This window comes from Barbus barbus (assembly GCF_936440315.1).
Source record: "Barbus barbus genome assembly, chromosome: 15".
In the NCBI taxonomy this organism is placed as follows: domain Eukaryota; kingdom Metazoa; phylum Chordata; class Actinopteri; order Cypriniformes; family Cyprinidae; genus Barbus; species Barbus barbus.
In genome coordinates this window covers 25,295,839-25,314,657 of record NC_136743.1, presented here as the reverse complement: position 1 = coordinate 25,314,657, position 18,819 = coordinate 25,295,839, and the positions used below count along the sequence as shown (strand labels likewise).

Sequence of the window (18,819 nt, the reverse complement as noted above, 5' to 3'; positions counted from 1 at the left end):
AACCCTTTGAAGTAAGATTATAATAATTTAATTGTAATGCACAGCCACCACAAAATCTGACTTGAGCACCTCTTTTTACTTTGAAATCATTCTGAGGTTAAATACATATTTAAAAACACAAGATATAGCTTAATAGATATATTGTTTCTGAAATCAAATCTTTCCTTAGCTGGCCTAATGGTTAGAGAGTCGGACTTGTAATCCGAAGGTTGCGGGTTCGAGTCTCCGGCCGGCAGGAATTGTAGGTGGGGGGAGTGAATGTCCAGCGCTCTCTCCACCCTCAATACCACGACTGAGGTGCCCTTGAGCAAGGCACCGAACCCCCAACTGCTCCCCGGGCGCCTCAGCATAAATGACTGCCCACTGCTCCGGGTGTGTGTTCACGGTGTGTGTGTGTGTTCACTGCTGTGTGTGTGCACGTTGGATGGGTTAAATGCAGAGCACGAATTCCGAGTATGGGTCACCATACTTGGCTGAATGTCACTTCACTGTGACAGGAAACACTGGCATCTAACAATGCCTTTGACAAAAACATTATATAATGCATATAAATAAACCCAAATAGAAAATACAACAGATATCATATAAACGTGTGTTCTGTTCTGTGTCCTAAACTCCTGGAACATTGGTGTCTCATATTTTAGAGCAGTCAGTGCAACATTGGGAAAAAAATCTATCAAATCTGTGAGTGAAAATAAACCCCACTTTTCGAAAACAAACCGCTGTCAGCAAATCCAAAGACATCTCTATTTTTCTGTTTACAAGGCCATGCTGAAAACAGATATCACTGAAATTGGTGTAAATTTCAGTTATATCTGTTTCTGCAACAGTATCATATCTGCCAAGTGGTAGAGACATTTTTGTGCAATATTCTAAAAAAAAAAAAAAAAGGTGCCTCTTTAAACTATTCCAAACAATAAAGGAATTATCTTTATATTTGTAAGTCTATTTGGAATGCAGCACATTAAGTATTAGGCAGCTGTTATTGCAAACACAAGCATACAGCATTGGAGATTATTTTAAAAGATTATTTTAAATGCTGTTGAAAATGTCAAGTTGATGGTTTAGAAAGCATGCTTAAACAGCTACCAGACCTCTGTGGTTATAATCATAGTAAAATATGCATGAAAGCAGTGATTGAGGTGATGTCAAAACAAGAGTCAACACAGAGAACATAAGCCAGAACTGAAATAAGATGTAAATATTATACAGTACAAGATGCAAACTTGTATTCATCATAGACATCCAACTTCTCCAGGAAACACATTAATAAAAAGATTTTCCCTGAGCCTGATGTTTACCATAAAACAAATATTTGTAGATCTGATCTCAAAAATAACACTTAAGGCAAACTTCAAAATATCAGACATCAAGAACAGCATATGCCCTTGCCAACATGTATTAAATGCATATTGATGGGCAAGTTTAGGGTGTAAAAGACAATAAAACATCTAAAATATTTCCTTTATAAACTATATAAAACAAGAAAGGCATCTGTCCTCTTTAAAAGCCCAAAGGACACATTCCTACCAGTCAGCGGTCGTGGGTCCATATCCCTCGCTTAACTCGGTTTAACTGCAGTGACAACATTGAAGTCAGCATGAGCCAGAAATTTCAACAAACGTTTCTTCCCAAACGGGAGCGTGACTTGTTTTTGTTGGAAAATGATTGGATTATTGAATCATTGCTGTTTGCTAATCACATTTCATGTGAGTTACTGGAGTTGAGGGATTGAAACTCATCTGGCTGTTGGACAATCTTATTTACCAGATCTTGCACTGGTATATACATTATAGGAAAAGATGTCATTGCAAGGGGGATGTAACATTAATGATGTAGCAAAAATGATGCACATAGAAAAATCACAAAAACATGAATGAAATGAATCTGCTAAACATAAATATTTTAAAATGTAAAAAGCTATAAGATATATAAAGCTGAAGAGAATATAATCGCCACTTGAGATGAAAAACAAAAGAGAAAGAGATCATGAGAGAGAAAAACCACACAGTTTGTCTACTTGGGTTTTTGAGCACACACATCAACAGCAGCCAACTGACTATGCTAATTAAAGAACGTAATTTATTTTCACATATCTCTCATATATATGAGAGATATGTGTTATATACGACTTCCCCACGAGGGGGAAGTCGTGGCCTAATGGTTAGAGAGTTGGACTCGTAATCCAAAGGTTGCGGGTTCGAGTCTCCGGCCGGCAGGGATTGTAGGTGGGGGGAGTGAATGTCCAGCGCTCTCTCCACCATCAATACCACGACTGAGGTACCCTTGAGCAAGGCACCGAACCCCCAACTGCTCCCCGGGCGCTGCAGCATAAATGGCTGCCCACTGCTCCGGGTGTGTGTTCATGGTGTGTGTATGTTCACTGCTGTGTGTGTGCACGTTGGATGGGTTAAATGCAGAGCACGAATTCCGAGTATGGGTCACCATACTTGGATGAATGTCACTTCACTTCACTTCACTTCATATATACCACAATGTTCTGAGTGCATGTGAACACTTTGTGTACATTTAACATCAACAGCCAACATGCGAACAAAACAAGTAGTGTGTAAACTTATATAATAGTCAACCAGCTTCTCCAATAAACTTACCAATGACAAGATTTTCCATGGGTTTGGCAAATGGTCTTGTTTTGCGACTATAAAAAATTATAATTCAATGATATTCCCAAAGGTAATATTTACAACGTGTTATGCTGAAAAAGAGGCTCAGTAGTCCTGAACTCATCATCAGGACTTTTTCCACACCAAATTCTTTCATAATTGATTACTTATCTATGAAAAACCAGAGTACAGGTACATCTCAAAAAAATTGAATATCGTGAAGAACTTCATTTTTTTTTTTTTTTTTTACTTATTTCAAAAAGTGAAACTTTCATATATATTTTACATTCATAACATTTCAAAAGTTTTTTTTTTTATTTTGATAATTAGAGCTTACAGCTCATGAAAGTCAAAATCCAGTATCTCAATATATTAGAATATTTTGTATATTATATTATGTATATTATGTTTCATTAAACGACCATCTTACTTTTACTTTTACTTACTTTTGTTATTTAGCAGACGCTTTTGTCCAAAGCGACTTACAAATAATATTATTTATTACATTATTAATATTATATATTATTATTTATATAATATTTATTATTATTATAATATTTTAATGTCAAATCATTTCCTAAAGTGCTTTATTTAGTTTATCTTTGCCTTTCAAGTAAAGCTAGCTTAAAAATAAGCAAAATAAGTCCAAGGTGATAAAAATGGTGGCCGAGAAATACAAAACAAATCACGATTCTGAAAACAAAATAACTAATTACAAACGCAAACCTAAAAAACAAAAGGCGGTCTGAAACTATACCTAGCTCTTCCCGTTTGTCTGATTTGTCGTTGTGTTTTCTGACTTGTTCTAATGTTTTCTGAATTGTTATTTTGCTTTTTAGATTTGCGTTTGTTTTTCAGAATCGTCACATCTCTACAGTATAAATTCAGGGTATCTCTTCTTCTTTGAAACCACAATAATGGGGAATACTGCTGACTTGGCAATGGTCCAGAAGACAATCATTGACACCCTCCACAAAGAGGGTAAGTCACAGAAGGTCTTTACTGAAAGGAGTGGCTGTTCACAGAGTTCTGTATCAAAGCATATTAAATGCAAAATTGACTGGAAGGAAGAAATTGGGCAGGAAAAGGTGCACAAGCAACAGGGATGATCGCAAGCTTGAGAATACTGTCAAGCAAAGCTGATTCAAACACTTGGGAGAGTTTCACAAGGAGTGGATTGAAGCTGGAGTCAGTGCATCAAGAGTCACCATGCTCAGACATCTTCAGGAAAAGGGCTACCAAGCCATTTCTGAAACAGAAACATCTTACCTGGCCTAAGGAGAAAAAGAACTGGACTGTTGCTTAGTGGTCCAAAGTCCTCTTTTCAGATAAATTTAAATGTTGCATTTCATTTGGAAATCAATGTCTGGAGTCTGGAGGAAGACTGGAGAGGCACGGAACCCAAGCGGCTTGAAGTCCAGTTTGAAGTTTCCACAGTCAGTGATGATTTGGAATGCCGTGACGTCTGCTGGTGTTGGTCCATTGTGTTTTATCAAGTCCAAAGACAATGCAAAGTTTTGACTTTCATGAGCTGTAAGCTCTAATCATCAAAATTAAAACAACTTTTGAAATGTCTTACTTTACATGTAATGAATCTAAAATATATATGAAAGTTTCACTTTTTGAAATAAGTTACAAAAAAAATTTTTTCACGATATTCACATTTTTTTAGATGTACCTGTATTAGTTGTCTAATCTAAAGCAGATTAATTGATTTTGCTCTCCCTGCAACATACAGTCAAAGCATAAAACCGTCGGCTAGTCTGATTTATTAGTGTGCGCTCTGCAACAAGGGAGGACACTGTTACATTTGTCTACAGAGTCCAGACATATGTAAATTAATAAATAAAATATGGAGCAGCATTTTGCCTGTAGCTGCAGGAATCTTGAAATGTAATTCCTATATGCGCTGTCTGAAGTCAGACCATCTTCATCTGTGAAAAAGTGACATCAGTGATTTAGATGGTAATGTGGTAAAATAAGTGCTAATGACTACAGGAGCTTTCACTAAGCTGGACACGCCAATCTACAAAATGACAACTTTATATACTGTATATATATACTGTATACTTTCCTCCCATGCCACTTCTACTGTCTGTCTGCACATTAGTCTCCTGATTTGCTAGGAGTCAATGTTAAAAAAAAACAACATTTGACAAGCACAACCAAATTCAAGTCACTTTATAAAGAAACACTGAACACACATTCCTATAGAATGAACACATAATACGCAAACGCAAGTAGTCACCATTTTCCCAAATTTACACAGAAATGATAACGGTATTATTTTCAAAAACCTATATGCATAAAGTTTTCCATCTTTAATTGAAAACTGTGTCGTGTAAACAACCCTTTAGAAGACAAACTTCCTGCAGAGTTCAGCTTCATCCTGTTCCAACACACCTACCTGGATGTTTCTGGTTATCTGGAAGACATTGATTAGCTTGTTCTGATGTGTTTTATTGAGGGTGGTGCTGAACTCTGCAGGTTACAGTTTTCTATCTCACAGGATTCTGTTTATATTTATATTATATTTCTTCATGTGTGCTGAAAGCAGTGGCTGCAGAACATGTTGTTTCATTAATCTTATCAGCAGTTAAAAATACATCTGTTTCATTATTATCCTTTCCTCTGTGGGTCAGTGGTCAGCACACACAATTTGCACTTCATTTCTCATCTTTTATCCAAGCATTCTCCATTTCAGCTAAATCAAATGATGTTTTATTAACAAGGTTCGGGAGGAGCACGATCAGATAATCAACCAATTTTGCACAGGTTTAACTCATTTAGCTAACCAGCTAACTAGCACAATACGCATATATATGCAGTAGGGGTGGGCGATATGGGAAAAATATCATATCACGATTTTTTATAGAAATATCACGATTCACGATTTTTATCACGATTCTTTGTTAGTTTTACTATTTTGGTTTTACAAGTTGTCTGAGCATTACAGCCAAACTAGAAAGACAAAGATGCATGGCAGATATTTAGGCCAAAGTGGGCGAAGATAAATCTTTGTCATTATTTTATTTTTCTTATTAAAAAATAAGAACAAAGATACACATTACAAATACACATAATATACAAATAAAACAAACAGTGCTTTATTTCCAGGTACAATAGGTGTATTTAGCAGAGCATTCAATGAAATTGAATGAACAAATATAAAAATAAAACACTAGATAGACTGATTCCTAAAGCAACTGTATTAAAGTTTTTCAGTCAAGAATAGTGAGTGATTTTTCTCTTTTGCGTTTTGTTGTTTTGTTAACGTTAAATGAATAGTTCCCCCACAAATTAATATTCTGTCATCTGTCTGTCAATTCTGTCATAATGTTGTATTTTTATATCATCATTTACTCAAAAGTTGTTTTAAACCGGAATGAGTTTCTTTCTTGTGCTGAACATTTATAAATGCTATTTTGAAGAAGGTGGAAAACCAATCAGTTGCTGGTCCACAGTGACTTCCATAGGATTTTTCTTTCCTACTATCAAAGTCAATGTGGACCAGCAACTGTTTGGTTTTCCACTGAGTAAATAATGACAGAAATTAAATTTTAGGGTGAACTATCCCTTTAATGACAGTCGGCAGCACGTTTAGTGTCCTGTCCCTTTAAGAGCTGCACGCATCTAATATACAGTACAGGCACGCATCCGTTTCTCTCTTAACTATTTACTTTCATTTTAGAGATAACCAACTCAGTCTGTATGTAAACCTTGTGTGTTTTGACAGTATTAGCGCAAAATATAACTTAGTTGAGTAATCAGGCGCTGTTAGACAGGCTTTTTAGCACGCGTGCTTCAGGTGTATCCGCTCAGAACAAGCGCACGTCAGACCAGCGCGCGAATTAAACATTTACCAGCAAGGCTTGTATGCAAATAATGTACTTTTGCGATCGCGAATAAGTGCAGTGTCCTGTCTGAGTAACTCTACTGCTGTATGTCGTGTTGTACAGTATATAGAGACGGAGGCGCCAGAACTGTATTTGACATAATGTGCGCGGTAGCGCGATACTACGATATTTCTTAAAAAGCAGATCGTGGAGACATTTTTATCGTCCACGATCAAAAATCGTCATATCGCACACCCCTAATATGCAGCCTACCTACCACTGTTCTACCAAAGTAATTTGCGGAATTGTTAAATCCATTTTTGATTTGAATTGTTGAGAACTGAGGCAAAAAAGAATCTAATGTATTCTAGCCATATTAAAAGGCTTTGAATATAGTGCATTTCATATGGACCATTCAGAGAATCAGAGGTGTTAAGTGTACCTGAAAACCATACTTGAGTAAAAGTACAGATATTTTACAATGAAAATTACTCCACTACAAGTACTCTTAGAGTATGTGATTTTAACAGTACTTAAGCATTTGACTTATACTAAATAAAGGGTCAAAGAAGCACCAGTCAAAGAGACATGCCAGTAAAAATTGTGACATTGTGGAGAAGCTGGGGAAAACAGGCAGAGGAATTTAAATGGAAAAACTAGAACAAACCAAAAGCCACAGCGAACAAAGAACAGAATGAGAAGCCAACAGACAACCATTACATTCAACAACTGACAAAGACCTAAAGAAACACTAGGGCTATATACAGTATCTCACAGTGACAACACTGAAGAAATGACACTTTGCTACAATGTAAAGTAGTGAGTGTACAGCTTGTTTAACAGTGTAAATTTGCTGTCCCTTCAAAATAACTCAACACACAGCCATTAATGTCTAAACCGCTGGCCACAAAAGTGAGTACACCCCTAAGTGAAAATGTCCAAATTGGGCCCGAAGTGTCAATATTTTGTGTGGCCACCATTATTTTGCAGCACTGCCTTTATCCTCTTGGGCATGGAGTTCACCAGAGCTTCACAGGTTGCCACTGGAGTCCTCTTCCACTCCTCCATGACGACATCACGGAGCTGGTGGATGTTAGAGACCTTGCGCTCCTCCACCTTCCGTTTGAGGATGCCCCACAGATGCTCAATAGGGTTTAGGTCTGGAGACATGCTAGGCCAGTCCATCACCTTTACCCTCAGCTTCTTTAGCAAGGCATTGGTCGTCTTGGATGTGTGTTTGGGGTCGTTATCATGTTGGAATACTGCCCTGCGGCCCAGTCTTTGCTTCAGTATGTCACAGTACATGTTGGCATTCATGGTTCCCTCAGTGAACTGTAGCTCCGGCAGCACTCATGCAGCCCCAGACCATGATACTCCCACTACCATGCTTGACTGTAGATAAGACACACTTGTCTTTGTTCTCCTCACCTGGTTACCGCCACACATGCTTGACACCATCTGAACCAAATACGTTTATCTTGGTCTCATCAGACCACAGGGAATGGTTCCAGTAATCCATGTCCTTAGTCTGCTTGTCTTCAGCAAACTGTTTGCGGGCTTTCTTGTGCATCATCTTTAGAAGAGGCTTCCTTCTGGGATGACAGCCATGCAGACCAATTTGATGCAGTGTACGGCGTATGGTCTGAGCCCTGACAGGCTGACCCTCCCACCCCTTCAACCTCTGCAGCAATGCTGGCAGCACTCATACGTCTATTTCCCAAACACAACCTCTGGATATGATGCTGAGCACGTGCACTCAACTTCTTTGGTTGACCATGGCGAGGCCTGTTCTGAGTGAAACCTGTCCTGTTAAACCGCTGTATGGTCTTGGCCACCGTGCTGCAGCACAGTTTCAGGGTCTTGGCAATCTTCTTATAGCCTACTCCATCTTTATGTAGAGCAAAAAAAAAAATTCAGATCCTCAGAGAGTTCTTTGCCATGAGGTGCCATATTGAACTTCCAGTGACCAGTATGAGAGAGTGAGAGTGATAACACCAAATTTAACACACCTGCTCCCCATTCTCATAACGAGTCACATGACACCGGGGAGAGAAAATGGCTAATTGGGCCCAATTTGGACATTTTCACTTAGGGGTGTACTCACTTTTGCGGCCAGTGGTTTAGACATTAATGGCTGTGTGGAGTTATTTTGAGGGGACAGCAAATTTACACTGTTATACAAGCTGTACACTCACTACTTTACATTGTAGCAAAGTGTCATTTCTTCAGTGTTGTCACATGAAAAGATATTTACAAAAATGTGAGGGGTGTACTCACTTCTGTGAGATACCGTATACACAGGGGGCTAACAAGCTTAACAAGATAACAAGACACACCTGGGGAGACTAATCAAGGAGAACCAATGAACAAACAGACGACAAACTGACTACAAACACCACGGAAGACAGGAAATCACATAAAAGTCCAAGACAATGCACAGAGAACATGTAACAAGAAACAAGAAAGAGTTGATTTGTGAAAAGAGCTGTCATGTTCATTTTCTAAAATAAAAATAAAAATGGACAACTCAAAACTGAAAAAAAACAATATCCTTCAAAAGGGTCTCTTCAGTGTAACGGATAAATAAAATAATTTGAAGTAAAATTAAAAATTCAAAGCCTTCTTGCACTGGATGTGCTGGTTCCGGCCTTATTGCCAGCTGCAGTCATGTCCTCATCTCATACATAAAGAGCCTCATAAAAATATGTATATACGCCAAATAAAAACAGAAAATTGTGTCTGAAAATTGCCTTTGGTGTGCATATGATACGAAATTTGTTGGCGTGCATATGATACGCATTTACCCCACAACCCTATTCCTACCTTTTGTGTTTCATTTGCACGCCAAAGTCAATTTCTGCGTATAAACAGTACACCAAATCGAAACATAAACTTGTGCTATTGATACGCACTTTCATGAGATCGGGTAGTATATAAAACACCTTTGATTCACAACTACTCGCATTTTCATAAAGTAGCCTTGTTGACAAGTTTGGGTGAGTAAGAGCAAAATGCACAAAATAGTATTCTAGTAACTAGTAGCCGAAAAATAATTGCTGCAGAAAAAGCTAGGTGCCATGCAAAATGTAATGTGTAATAAAAAAAAAACTCACTACAAACATAGTGGAGTAAAGAGTACAGATGCTTATTCAAAAATGTAGTGAAGTAGAGAGTAAAAGTTACTAATATCTTTGAACTGCAGAGTATCCAAAAAGATACAGAAGTACAGTAATTAATCACATTTACTCAAATACTTTATACCTCTGGGATTTTATGGTGTTCAGTTATTTTTTGGTTTTGAAGCTTGGATGCGAAAAGAGATGTGTATTCTACTAAATATACATGCTCGAAACAACATGAAGGATGAATGAAAAATAAGACAGCTTTCATTTTGGGGTCAACGTTTCCTTTAGAGATGCTGGCTGGCAACTAGAACTATAAAGTTTTTGAGATCCCCTACCAGCACAGTGCCCTTGAAAAAGGAAAATAACCCCAGGATGCTCCCTGCAGCGAATGGACAATAAGCAGCTGCTAAATATCAGATATCCTAACCAGGGCTCTGAACCGGTTCAAGGAACGAAATCAAAATTTATAGTTCCGAACAGAATCGAAAATTTGAAATGGCCATTAACCGGTTAATAACATTATTTTATCGTTCCATTTAATATTTGAAATTTGCTGTCACCCAATCAGGAATTCAAGTAATACTATGCAAATGTGATGCTGACGCATCCAGCGAGTGAAATGCCCGCCCGCGCTCAGCTGTGAACCCTAGTCGCAATGTAAATGATTTCTGCTACCATCTGTTTTAATGGGAGGTAGCAAAATCTGACAAGGTAGCACAAATCGTCAGAACATCGGCGTTAGAGTTTATCCGACGACAGTGTTACATAGATTCAACAGATCTTGCGCACCTGCGGCGCTTCTGTGAACGGAGAAAACACAATAAAACTATAGGCTTACATAAAAAGGAATATATATGCCTATACACTAAATATATTTCACATAAATCATTGACAGATTAACAAAAAGAAAGAAAAAAAAATGCTGAGTTAAGCCTACTGTTCATTGTGACGCATTCCAACGTTCTGAGAAAGGAAAAAGAGACGCAGAAAGTAGTTTTCTTTATTTTGCAAAAGCTTTACAGTTTTATTTTACAGTTTTATTTTACAGTTTTATTTGTTTTGCAATAGCTTGACAGTTTTGAATGATGTCTTGCATCTGTATAACAAACCAGCGTTGGTATGGCCATATCGCGCTGGCGCCTCATGCGCACAAAGACACATATTTTTGCGACATTGCAGCCAGTTCATTATCAAAATAAAATACAGTTAAAGGTATGTGTAAAAAGTTACAGTGCTCCGTTGTCCAATCTGCTGCGTTCAGCGTGACCACCGCCTCACTGTGCTGTTATTGCCTATGTGAAGGATGATGTTTTTTTACGTAGATGAAAGTAAAAGCCAATAAATAATATTTTAGTATACGTCGAGAATATGAAAACATTTGGATTCGTGCCGAGTGAGAGAGGTAGGCATCAGTTTCACCTTTAATTTGTTTTTGGAATGACGTTTTTATAGCCTATAGGCTATATCCTTAAGTTTAGAGGATTTGTTGTGGAGAGAAACTAATAACTGTGTTTATAATGTCTGTAAACATTTTTGATTTACCAGCATTTTAGCCTACATCATTTCTGAATAATAGCCTAATAAAATGTGACGTGGCTTAGCCTTTGTTTTGTTTTTTTCCTCAAAACGCAATTTTATACAAGTAGCGTTTTTTTTTTTTTTTTTACAATTTGCAGCAAACATTTTTAAATATCTTTAAAAAAATACTTTGTGTTTAAAGCATTAATAGATTTTTTTTTTCTTTTGTTTAGTAGCCTACATTTAGAAATTTTAAAAGATACCATCTCTTTCTGTATTTTTTTTCTTTTTCTTTTTGTGTAAAGAAAACACTGTACTTTATTTTTTATTATTATTATAGGCAAAGATAATTTTAAAAAATAATGGTATTAACCGTTATTTTTTCTACTCGAACCAGTTGCGGAGCGGTAATAATACAGAGGAACGCAGGAACGGAAATGTAAAAATATTGATTCTGCTGGAACTGAACTGAACTTTTTTTAGTTTTCAAGCCCTGATCCTAACCTTAATCAAATACTGAACTACCAAGGGCACATGCTAAATTTTTAGTTGAAAAACTGATTTCACATAACCAATGACAGTGGACTGTGTTTCACTCACCTGTTTAATTGCATGCAGCAGCTTACCATAGCAGAAGACAATGACCAGGAAGGGGACAATCAGGCAAAAAATAAAGAGACAAATGACGTAAGAGATGTTATTAGCTGTCTTGGTTGTCCAGTCTACAGAGCAGGTGGTCCCAGGGCCTTCTGGGCCATAGCGGCTCCAACCAAATAGAGGGGGCAGTGTCCAGATTAAAGAGTAGACCCAGGACATCACCACCCCACCGGCAACCTTCCTATAGTTGGTGGTATCAGCCTCCGTGGAGCCCATCATTGTACAGTAGCGTTCGTATGATAGCGCGGCCAGAGAGATAAGTGACACAATGCCTGCAGAAAATATAAAGACATATTTTGATAATGTTATAATATGATTTAAGTTTAAATAGTCAAATGTGTTATTCCATTATGGAATGACTCCTCACGTGGAGTTCAATTATTTTTTACACAGGCATAGACAAGTCATTCAGAAGGGCAGAACTACATGTCCTACTATTAATTCAAGACTGGCACTGACTGATAAACAGCAGCTCTGATGCACATAAAAAATAACTTTTGCAGAGTTCAGTTGAGTTGTCTGATTAGTAAGGCTTTGATTCTTTATTCATACTCTTTATTTGTTGTGCAGTTTTAGGTGCAAGAGATCCACAAGTCGGCTCTTAATGCTAAAGCGTGTAATTTATGTTCCACTTGCCTTGTCTTCTGTCTTCCATTGACTCTACAAACATCAGAAAGTTTTGATAGCACCACAGTGAAGTGGACAGAAGGAGTGTGTTATTTGAACCTTGAAGCCTGGCAGATATCTTGGGATTAGCTAAAATTCCATAACATCTTGTGCCATTTTTTCCATTTTCCTTCATTAATCAGATTAATGGACAACAATGTGTACATAACTAATACACTGTATTTTGAAATCAGATTATGTAAATCCTAAATATTTTCATTAAGTGAGCTAAACCCTTTAAGTTTCTTATTGGTCAGGTAAAGGTAGTTAGAGATTTTATTTGATTTGGAGCAACACACAGTTATGTATACATTTTAATTAGCAAAGATCCTACCATTAAGGAAGTAATCAAGGTAAATCCCTATGTGCACATCTGTTAGTGTCGAACACTTTAATTTCTAGGTCCGTCAACCCAGACCAGAGATACTTTGATGTCTTCACAACAATTAAATCTCAATGTTCAATTGTTTATTATTTTTCAGCATCAAGTCACCCACATACCACCATTACGTCTTATGAGTATAAGGGGAGGCCAACATTTAGACCTGTGGACACTGAGTTCAGCTGATTGGGAGGGCATGCTACATAAACTGGAGTACCCAGTTCAAGGGCATGACCGCAATGAAGCTCACCCGAAATCTAATCCTTCTACAGCCCGATTGCTGATTCCTTAACTAAACCACTAGACCATGTCGAATATAACAAATACCCCAGCTTTGAGAATCTAGGAAAACATCTTGGTATTTAGGTCTCAAGATGCACTTGTCAGACAGCTAGCATGGTTATTTGACACCTTAAGGGGATAGTTCACCCAAAAATTTCTGTCATAATACACTCCAGGCCCGCATCCAGAATCAAATCACAGTATATATATATATATATATATATATATATATATAAATGTTTTAGTGCCATCCATTGCTATATGGCGCAAAGAGCGCTCCATTTATAATCACTAAAAGCTGTCACTCATCTTAGTTCATCGTTCATAGTTACGTTATAATCAATGAAGTTTCTACGCTGCACAATGAATCTCTTACTTACATTGTGTTGACACTTTGTTATAATGAGATGATTCATTCTGAACACAACACCTGCACAAAAACTCCAGCGATTCTAGCGCTGAGTGAATTCTAACTTAAACGCCTCTGATTGGATGTTGGGTCCAAGAAATCAGTAGATATGTCTGTGATTGGCTACACTGCTCAAAGCTGCAAAAACACATAAAAATAAAAACCAATCTCCAAAGCACAAATGCACTGGATAGTTTGCCAAATCTGCAATGAAATGCCATTATTACAGCTTTAACTAAGGGTGCTATTGATTTCATTTCACCCCCTGACACACTCAGCCTTTCCAAACTCATTGGATATTTTGTTCTGCTATGGAATAAAAAAGATGTTTTGAACAATAAAGTTTTTATGCATATAATGAAAGTCAGTGATGTCCAAAGACAATGGGGGTAAAAGAAAGAAAAATATATTACAAATTTTAAACAACTTTTATTAACATATTATACACACACATGATTAATTGGTATACATGTGCAATGTATTACTTTTTATATTACTTTTGTAATATTTATCATGCTCAGCAACCACAACATTATTAACCATATTAATAACACATTTAATACACCTTAATTTAATTTCTTCAAAGTTAAGGAGAGATGTAACTCACATTTTGATGCACTACAAGGCCATGCTTTTTAAAGTGTTCCTCTGGGATCAGTGCTCAAGTACACAGCCCTGCAGTATGAAATGACTTTTTGATTACTTTCTTCAAACTGAATCCAGATGAAACCAACAGTCATAAACATTTTATGAGATATTTATTTAGCTTATTCTAATGATAAATTGTTCACATAACATCTCAGAGGAGATTAATCAGATATAGTAAGTATCTGGAAAAATTGCATAAGATCTCAAGCCATACTGAGGTGGATTCAAAATCTAATATTCTGGCTATGTTAAGCTGCCAAGAGGTGATTTTCCCACAAACAAAGCAATCAAATATGATTTGTCTTGCACTGCTGCATTCACTGGCAGCCTTTCGATGCCAAAATAGAAAAACATTCTCTGCTCAAAACAAACTTACTGGAGAATATGACTATAGTGATCCTTCTCTAGACATACAGGTGTATCTCAGAAAATTAGAATATGGTGAAAAAGTTAATTTTTTCTTTTAACTTATTTCAAAAAGTGAAACTTTCATATATTTTAGATTCATTACATGTAAAGTAAAACACTTCAAAAGTTTTTTTTTTTTTGCTTTAATTTTGATGATTAGAGCTTACAGCTAATCAGTATCTCAAAATATTACAATATTTACATTTGAGTTTCAATAAATGACCATCCATACAGTATAAACTCTGGGTGTCTCTTGTTCTTTGAAACCACAATAATGGGGAATACTGCTGACTTCGCAATGTTCCGGAAGACGATCATTGACACCCTCCACAAAGAGGGTAATCACAGAGGGTCATTACTGAAAGGGGTGGCTGTTCAAGGAGTGCTGTATCAAAGCATATTGAATGCAAATTTGACTGTAAGGAAGAAATTGGGTAGGAAAATGTGCACAAGCAACAGGGATGACTGCAAGCTTGAGAATACTGTCAAGCAAAGCCGATTCAAACACTTGGGAGAGCTTCACAAGGAGTGAACTGAAGCTGGAGTCACCACGCTCAGACATCGTCAGGAAAAGGGCTACCAAGCCACTTCTGAAACAGAAACATCATCAGAAGCATCTTACCTGGGCTAAAGAGAAAAAGAACTGGACTGCTGCTCAGTGGTCCAAAGTCCTCTTTTCAGATAAAAGTAAATTTTGGTTTTCATTTGGAAATCAAGGTCTGGAGTCTGGAGGAAGACTGGAGAGGCACAGAATCCAAGCTGCTTGAAGTTCAGTGAGAAGTTTCCCGTAGTCAGTGATAATTTGGGGTGCCGTGACGTCTGCTGGTGTTGGTCCATTGTGTTTTATCAAGTCCAAAGTCAATGCAGCCATCTACCAGGAGATTTTAGAGCACTTTATGCTTCCATCTGCTGACAAGCTTTATGGAGATGCTGATTTCCTTTTCCAGCAGGACTTTAGTACCTGCCCACAGTGCCAAAAACACTTCCAAGTGCTTTGCTGACCATCATATTACTGTGCTTGATTGGCCAGCCAACATGCCTGACCTGAACCCCATATGGAATCTATTGGATATTTTCAAGAGAAAGATGAGAAACAGTCAAGCCAACAATCCAGACGAGCTGAAGGCTCAATAGTGCCTCAGCAGTGCCACAGGCTGATCGCTTCCATGCCATTCCTCACTGATGCTGGAGTTTGTGCTAAAGGAGCCCCGACCAAGTATTGAGTGCATAAATGTACATACTTTAAAGAACTTGAACTTTTCTGTTTTGCAAATCCTTTTTTTGATTGATCTTAGGAAATATTCTAATATATTGAGATACTGGATTTTGACTTTCATGAGCTGTAAGCTCTAATCATCAAAATTTAAAAAAAAAAAAAAAACTTTTGAAGTGTTTTACTTTACATGTAATGAATCTAAAATATATGAAAGTTTCACTTTTTGAAATAAGTTACAAGAAAAAAATAACTTTTTCACCATATTGTAATTTTCTGAGATGCACCTGTAATGTAGAACAAAGCAGTCTGAGGTTCTAGCATGGTTAGGCTATCTCTATCTGATCTGATAAAAAAAAAAAAAAAAAAAATCATATTCAAATTGTCATGTCCCTCCAACATTTTACTGCTAAACTTATTTATAGAGTATTCATATTTATAGGGCTTTCACATTTTGAAATAATTAACCCTGGGTCAGTCTATACCAAGGAAAATGCAATCCTGGGTTATCTTGCTTCATGTTTCATACTGCTTATACTTTACCCAGGGTTAAAAGTTAATCTTGAGTATGCATAAACTTCTGTTTTACACTGTACATCACTAAACCCCAGGTTAATGTTCTTATTTGCATATTTGCAGTGTCACTGACATTTATTTGATGAATACAGCGCACAATGTGCCAAATCATATGAATTGTGATACAATACTATTCATACCCTCTTAAGTCTAAAGCATCACATGAGAAAACAATGAATTTCTAAGTCATGCACACAAACGCTTTTGGCAATAGTTACTATGACAAATACTAAGTGAATTGATAGTAGTGGATTGATGTATGTGGCTGCATGTTAATGACATTACTATCAGTTTAGGAGTGTTCCTGATTGAATGACAGATTCTTTCTTTGAGAGCAGATTAGTGGTGCATCTTTATCATCAATGTTATTATCTTCAAAGTTTTATGTCCTTCTAATGTAATGAATGTTTATGAGTTCTGAAAACACAGTGGTGATGTTGTGATTCGAAGTGATGAACTACTCTAAGACACTATGCAGTTCTGAAAATTAACAGAGAAATGTATTTCTCTATTACAACCTCACTTTCTAACCAAAAAAGGTATTTTTGCATCACTAAGCTCACAGAGGTCCTGATAGTAATCAAACCCAAAGCCTGAGGTGAGCCTGACATGCTATGGTCCGCTGATAGGTCAGTGTGAATGTCTCAGATTTGGTCACATGGAAAAGAAAAGGATAAAAGAAGATTTTAACCAATGCTCATGATTTCTTTGTTTGGCACTCTTGCATTTTTCTAGCATTTTTCTTTTTCTGACCTCTGTCTTCATCAGACTCCGGTCCTTAATGGCATCTCTCTTGCTAATATTCCATGTACACATTAATTAACGGTCTAATATATCATTTGTAATGATAACTTCTAAAATTAAAATCATTGAAACGGTAACACACTAATTTGTAACTATATGTCAAGTAAATGTCCCAAAACAGTGTTTTATTTCCTGTAAGTTTTGAATTCATACATCATTAAAACAACAATAAGTAATATAAGTTAACATGCTAGTCAAATGACATCAATTAAACATGGTGAGAGGAACGTCATGAAATCTTTGAATTGTGAAAAATATCAAATGCTTCTAGTCTTATTTCAGTTCATTTGTGATAAAGGTATAGGCAAGCCTTGAAAAAAATGGAAATCTACTATCAAAGTGGTGTTTCATCACTGAGCTACTGACTGAGAATCACATCAGTTGAAGGAACCAAATTTACTCGGGAAGAAGATTTGCTGCCTCCAGCAAGAACCTTCAGACTCATCTGCAGTTATAAGCTGCAATTCTGTCTGTGTACTGAAACTGGTGTGGTGTGGAAACTGGTCTTTATTTGTTTTTGTTTGGTTGTTTGTTTCCTGGATGCAAGAAGTTATTCAAAACTGCATATCATATGCAATTCATTAAAACATTAAGAGTTAAACACATCTGTGCTATAGCCTAACATGTTTTCACTTTCTTGACAAATGTTTATAGGTGCTGATATAAAATATTTGATTATTATTATTATTTTATTTTTTGTTTTAAATATTACTAATATTTGAAAAACGTTTTGGCACTAATTCAAAGCCACTGAATGTCTTTTTTTTTTTTTTTTTTTTTTTTTTTGCAGAAAACTATTTTTTAATATATATATATATATATATATATATATATATATATATATATATATTTAAACAGCAGCACAAAGATGCCATATGAGTTTAGTTATCGCTACACGTTAAGCTAAACTTGCAAATGAAGACACAACTGGATACTTTAGGTAGGCTACTTGTGATTAATAGGGTTTTTGATCATTTGAATGATTCATTCCAGTTGAGAACTTTACTGCATGCAAAAACATAACTGATGAACTGAATAACGCATAGCCTACAGTAGGAGTATTCCGCAAAACACTCACCTAACAACGAGTTGGCAAAGCCGTACCACACACATCCACTCTCGCCGATGAGCCATCGCCCTTGAGTGCTCGCCGCGAAGCTGAACGGCGTGCCCAACACGCAAACCAGGAGATCACTCAAGCAAATATTCACCAGCAAAAAGTTGATGGGGGACCGCAGAATCTTGTAGCGGCAGAAGAGCACGAGAACCAGAAGGTTGTTGAGGAATCCGAAAGTGCCGATGAAGCCCAAGGTCACCGCCACGAGCAGGTGGCCGGTGGGACTGAGGTTGCGATAGGAGGAGGACGCCTCCAAACGTTCCTCCACTGCACTGAGGCACAGCGCGCTGTTCGTCCTCCTGCAGCTGATCACACTCAAGTTGGACGCAATCATCGCAATCCGTTCTGAGTGCACATTGAACAAAAGTCACTGCATTGTTTTCTGGGTGAAAGCAAAACATTTAATGTGCTGTGGCGTTTTGACAACAGACTGCGATCCATAGAGAGGATAGTTATTTGCTGTTGAGTTTAAGTGTTGGATGAGATGCACAACGAATTATTTATTTTATTTTATTTTTTTCAATTGCCTTACTTTGTTGCTCGGTTCATCGGTT

General features: G+C 37.0%; 1 protein-coding gene across 1 annotated transcript in view; it reads right to left on the bottom strand.

Moving 5' to 3' along the window:
- Positions 1-18,599, bottom strand: part of LOC306881591 (pinopsin-like) — a gene marked incomplete at both ends in the record, with an annotated part of 112,510 nt that extends 93,911 nt beyond the window's left edge. Inside the window, 2 exons of the mRNA XM_079435768.1 lie at positions 11,704-12,032; positions 18,227-18,599. Coding sequence (XP_079291894.1) covers positions 11,704-12,032; positions 18,227-18,599 — 702 coding nt within the window. The remainder of the gene's footprint in view (positions 1-11,703; positions 12,033-18,226) is intronic.
- Positions 18,600-18,819: the final 220 nt, after the last annotated feature.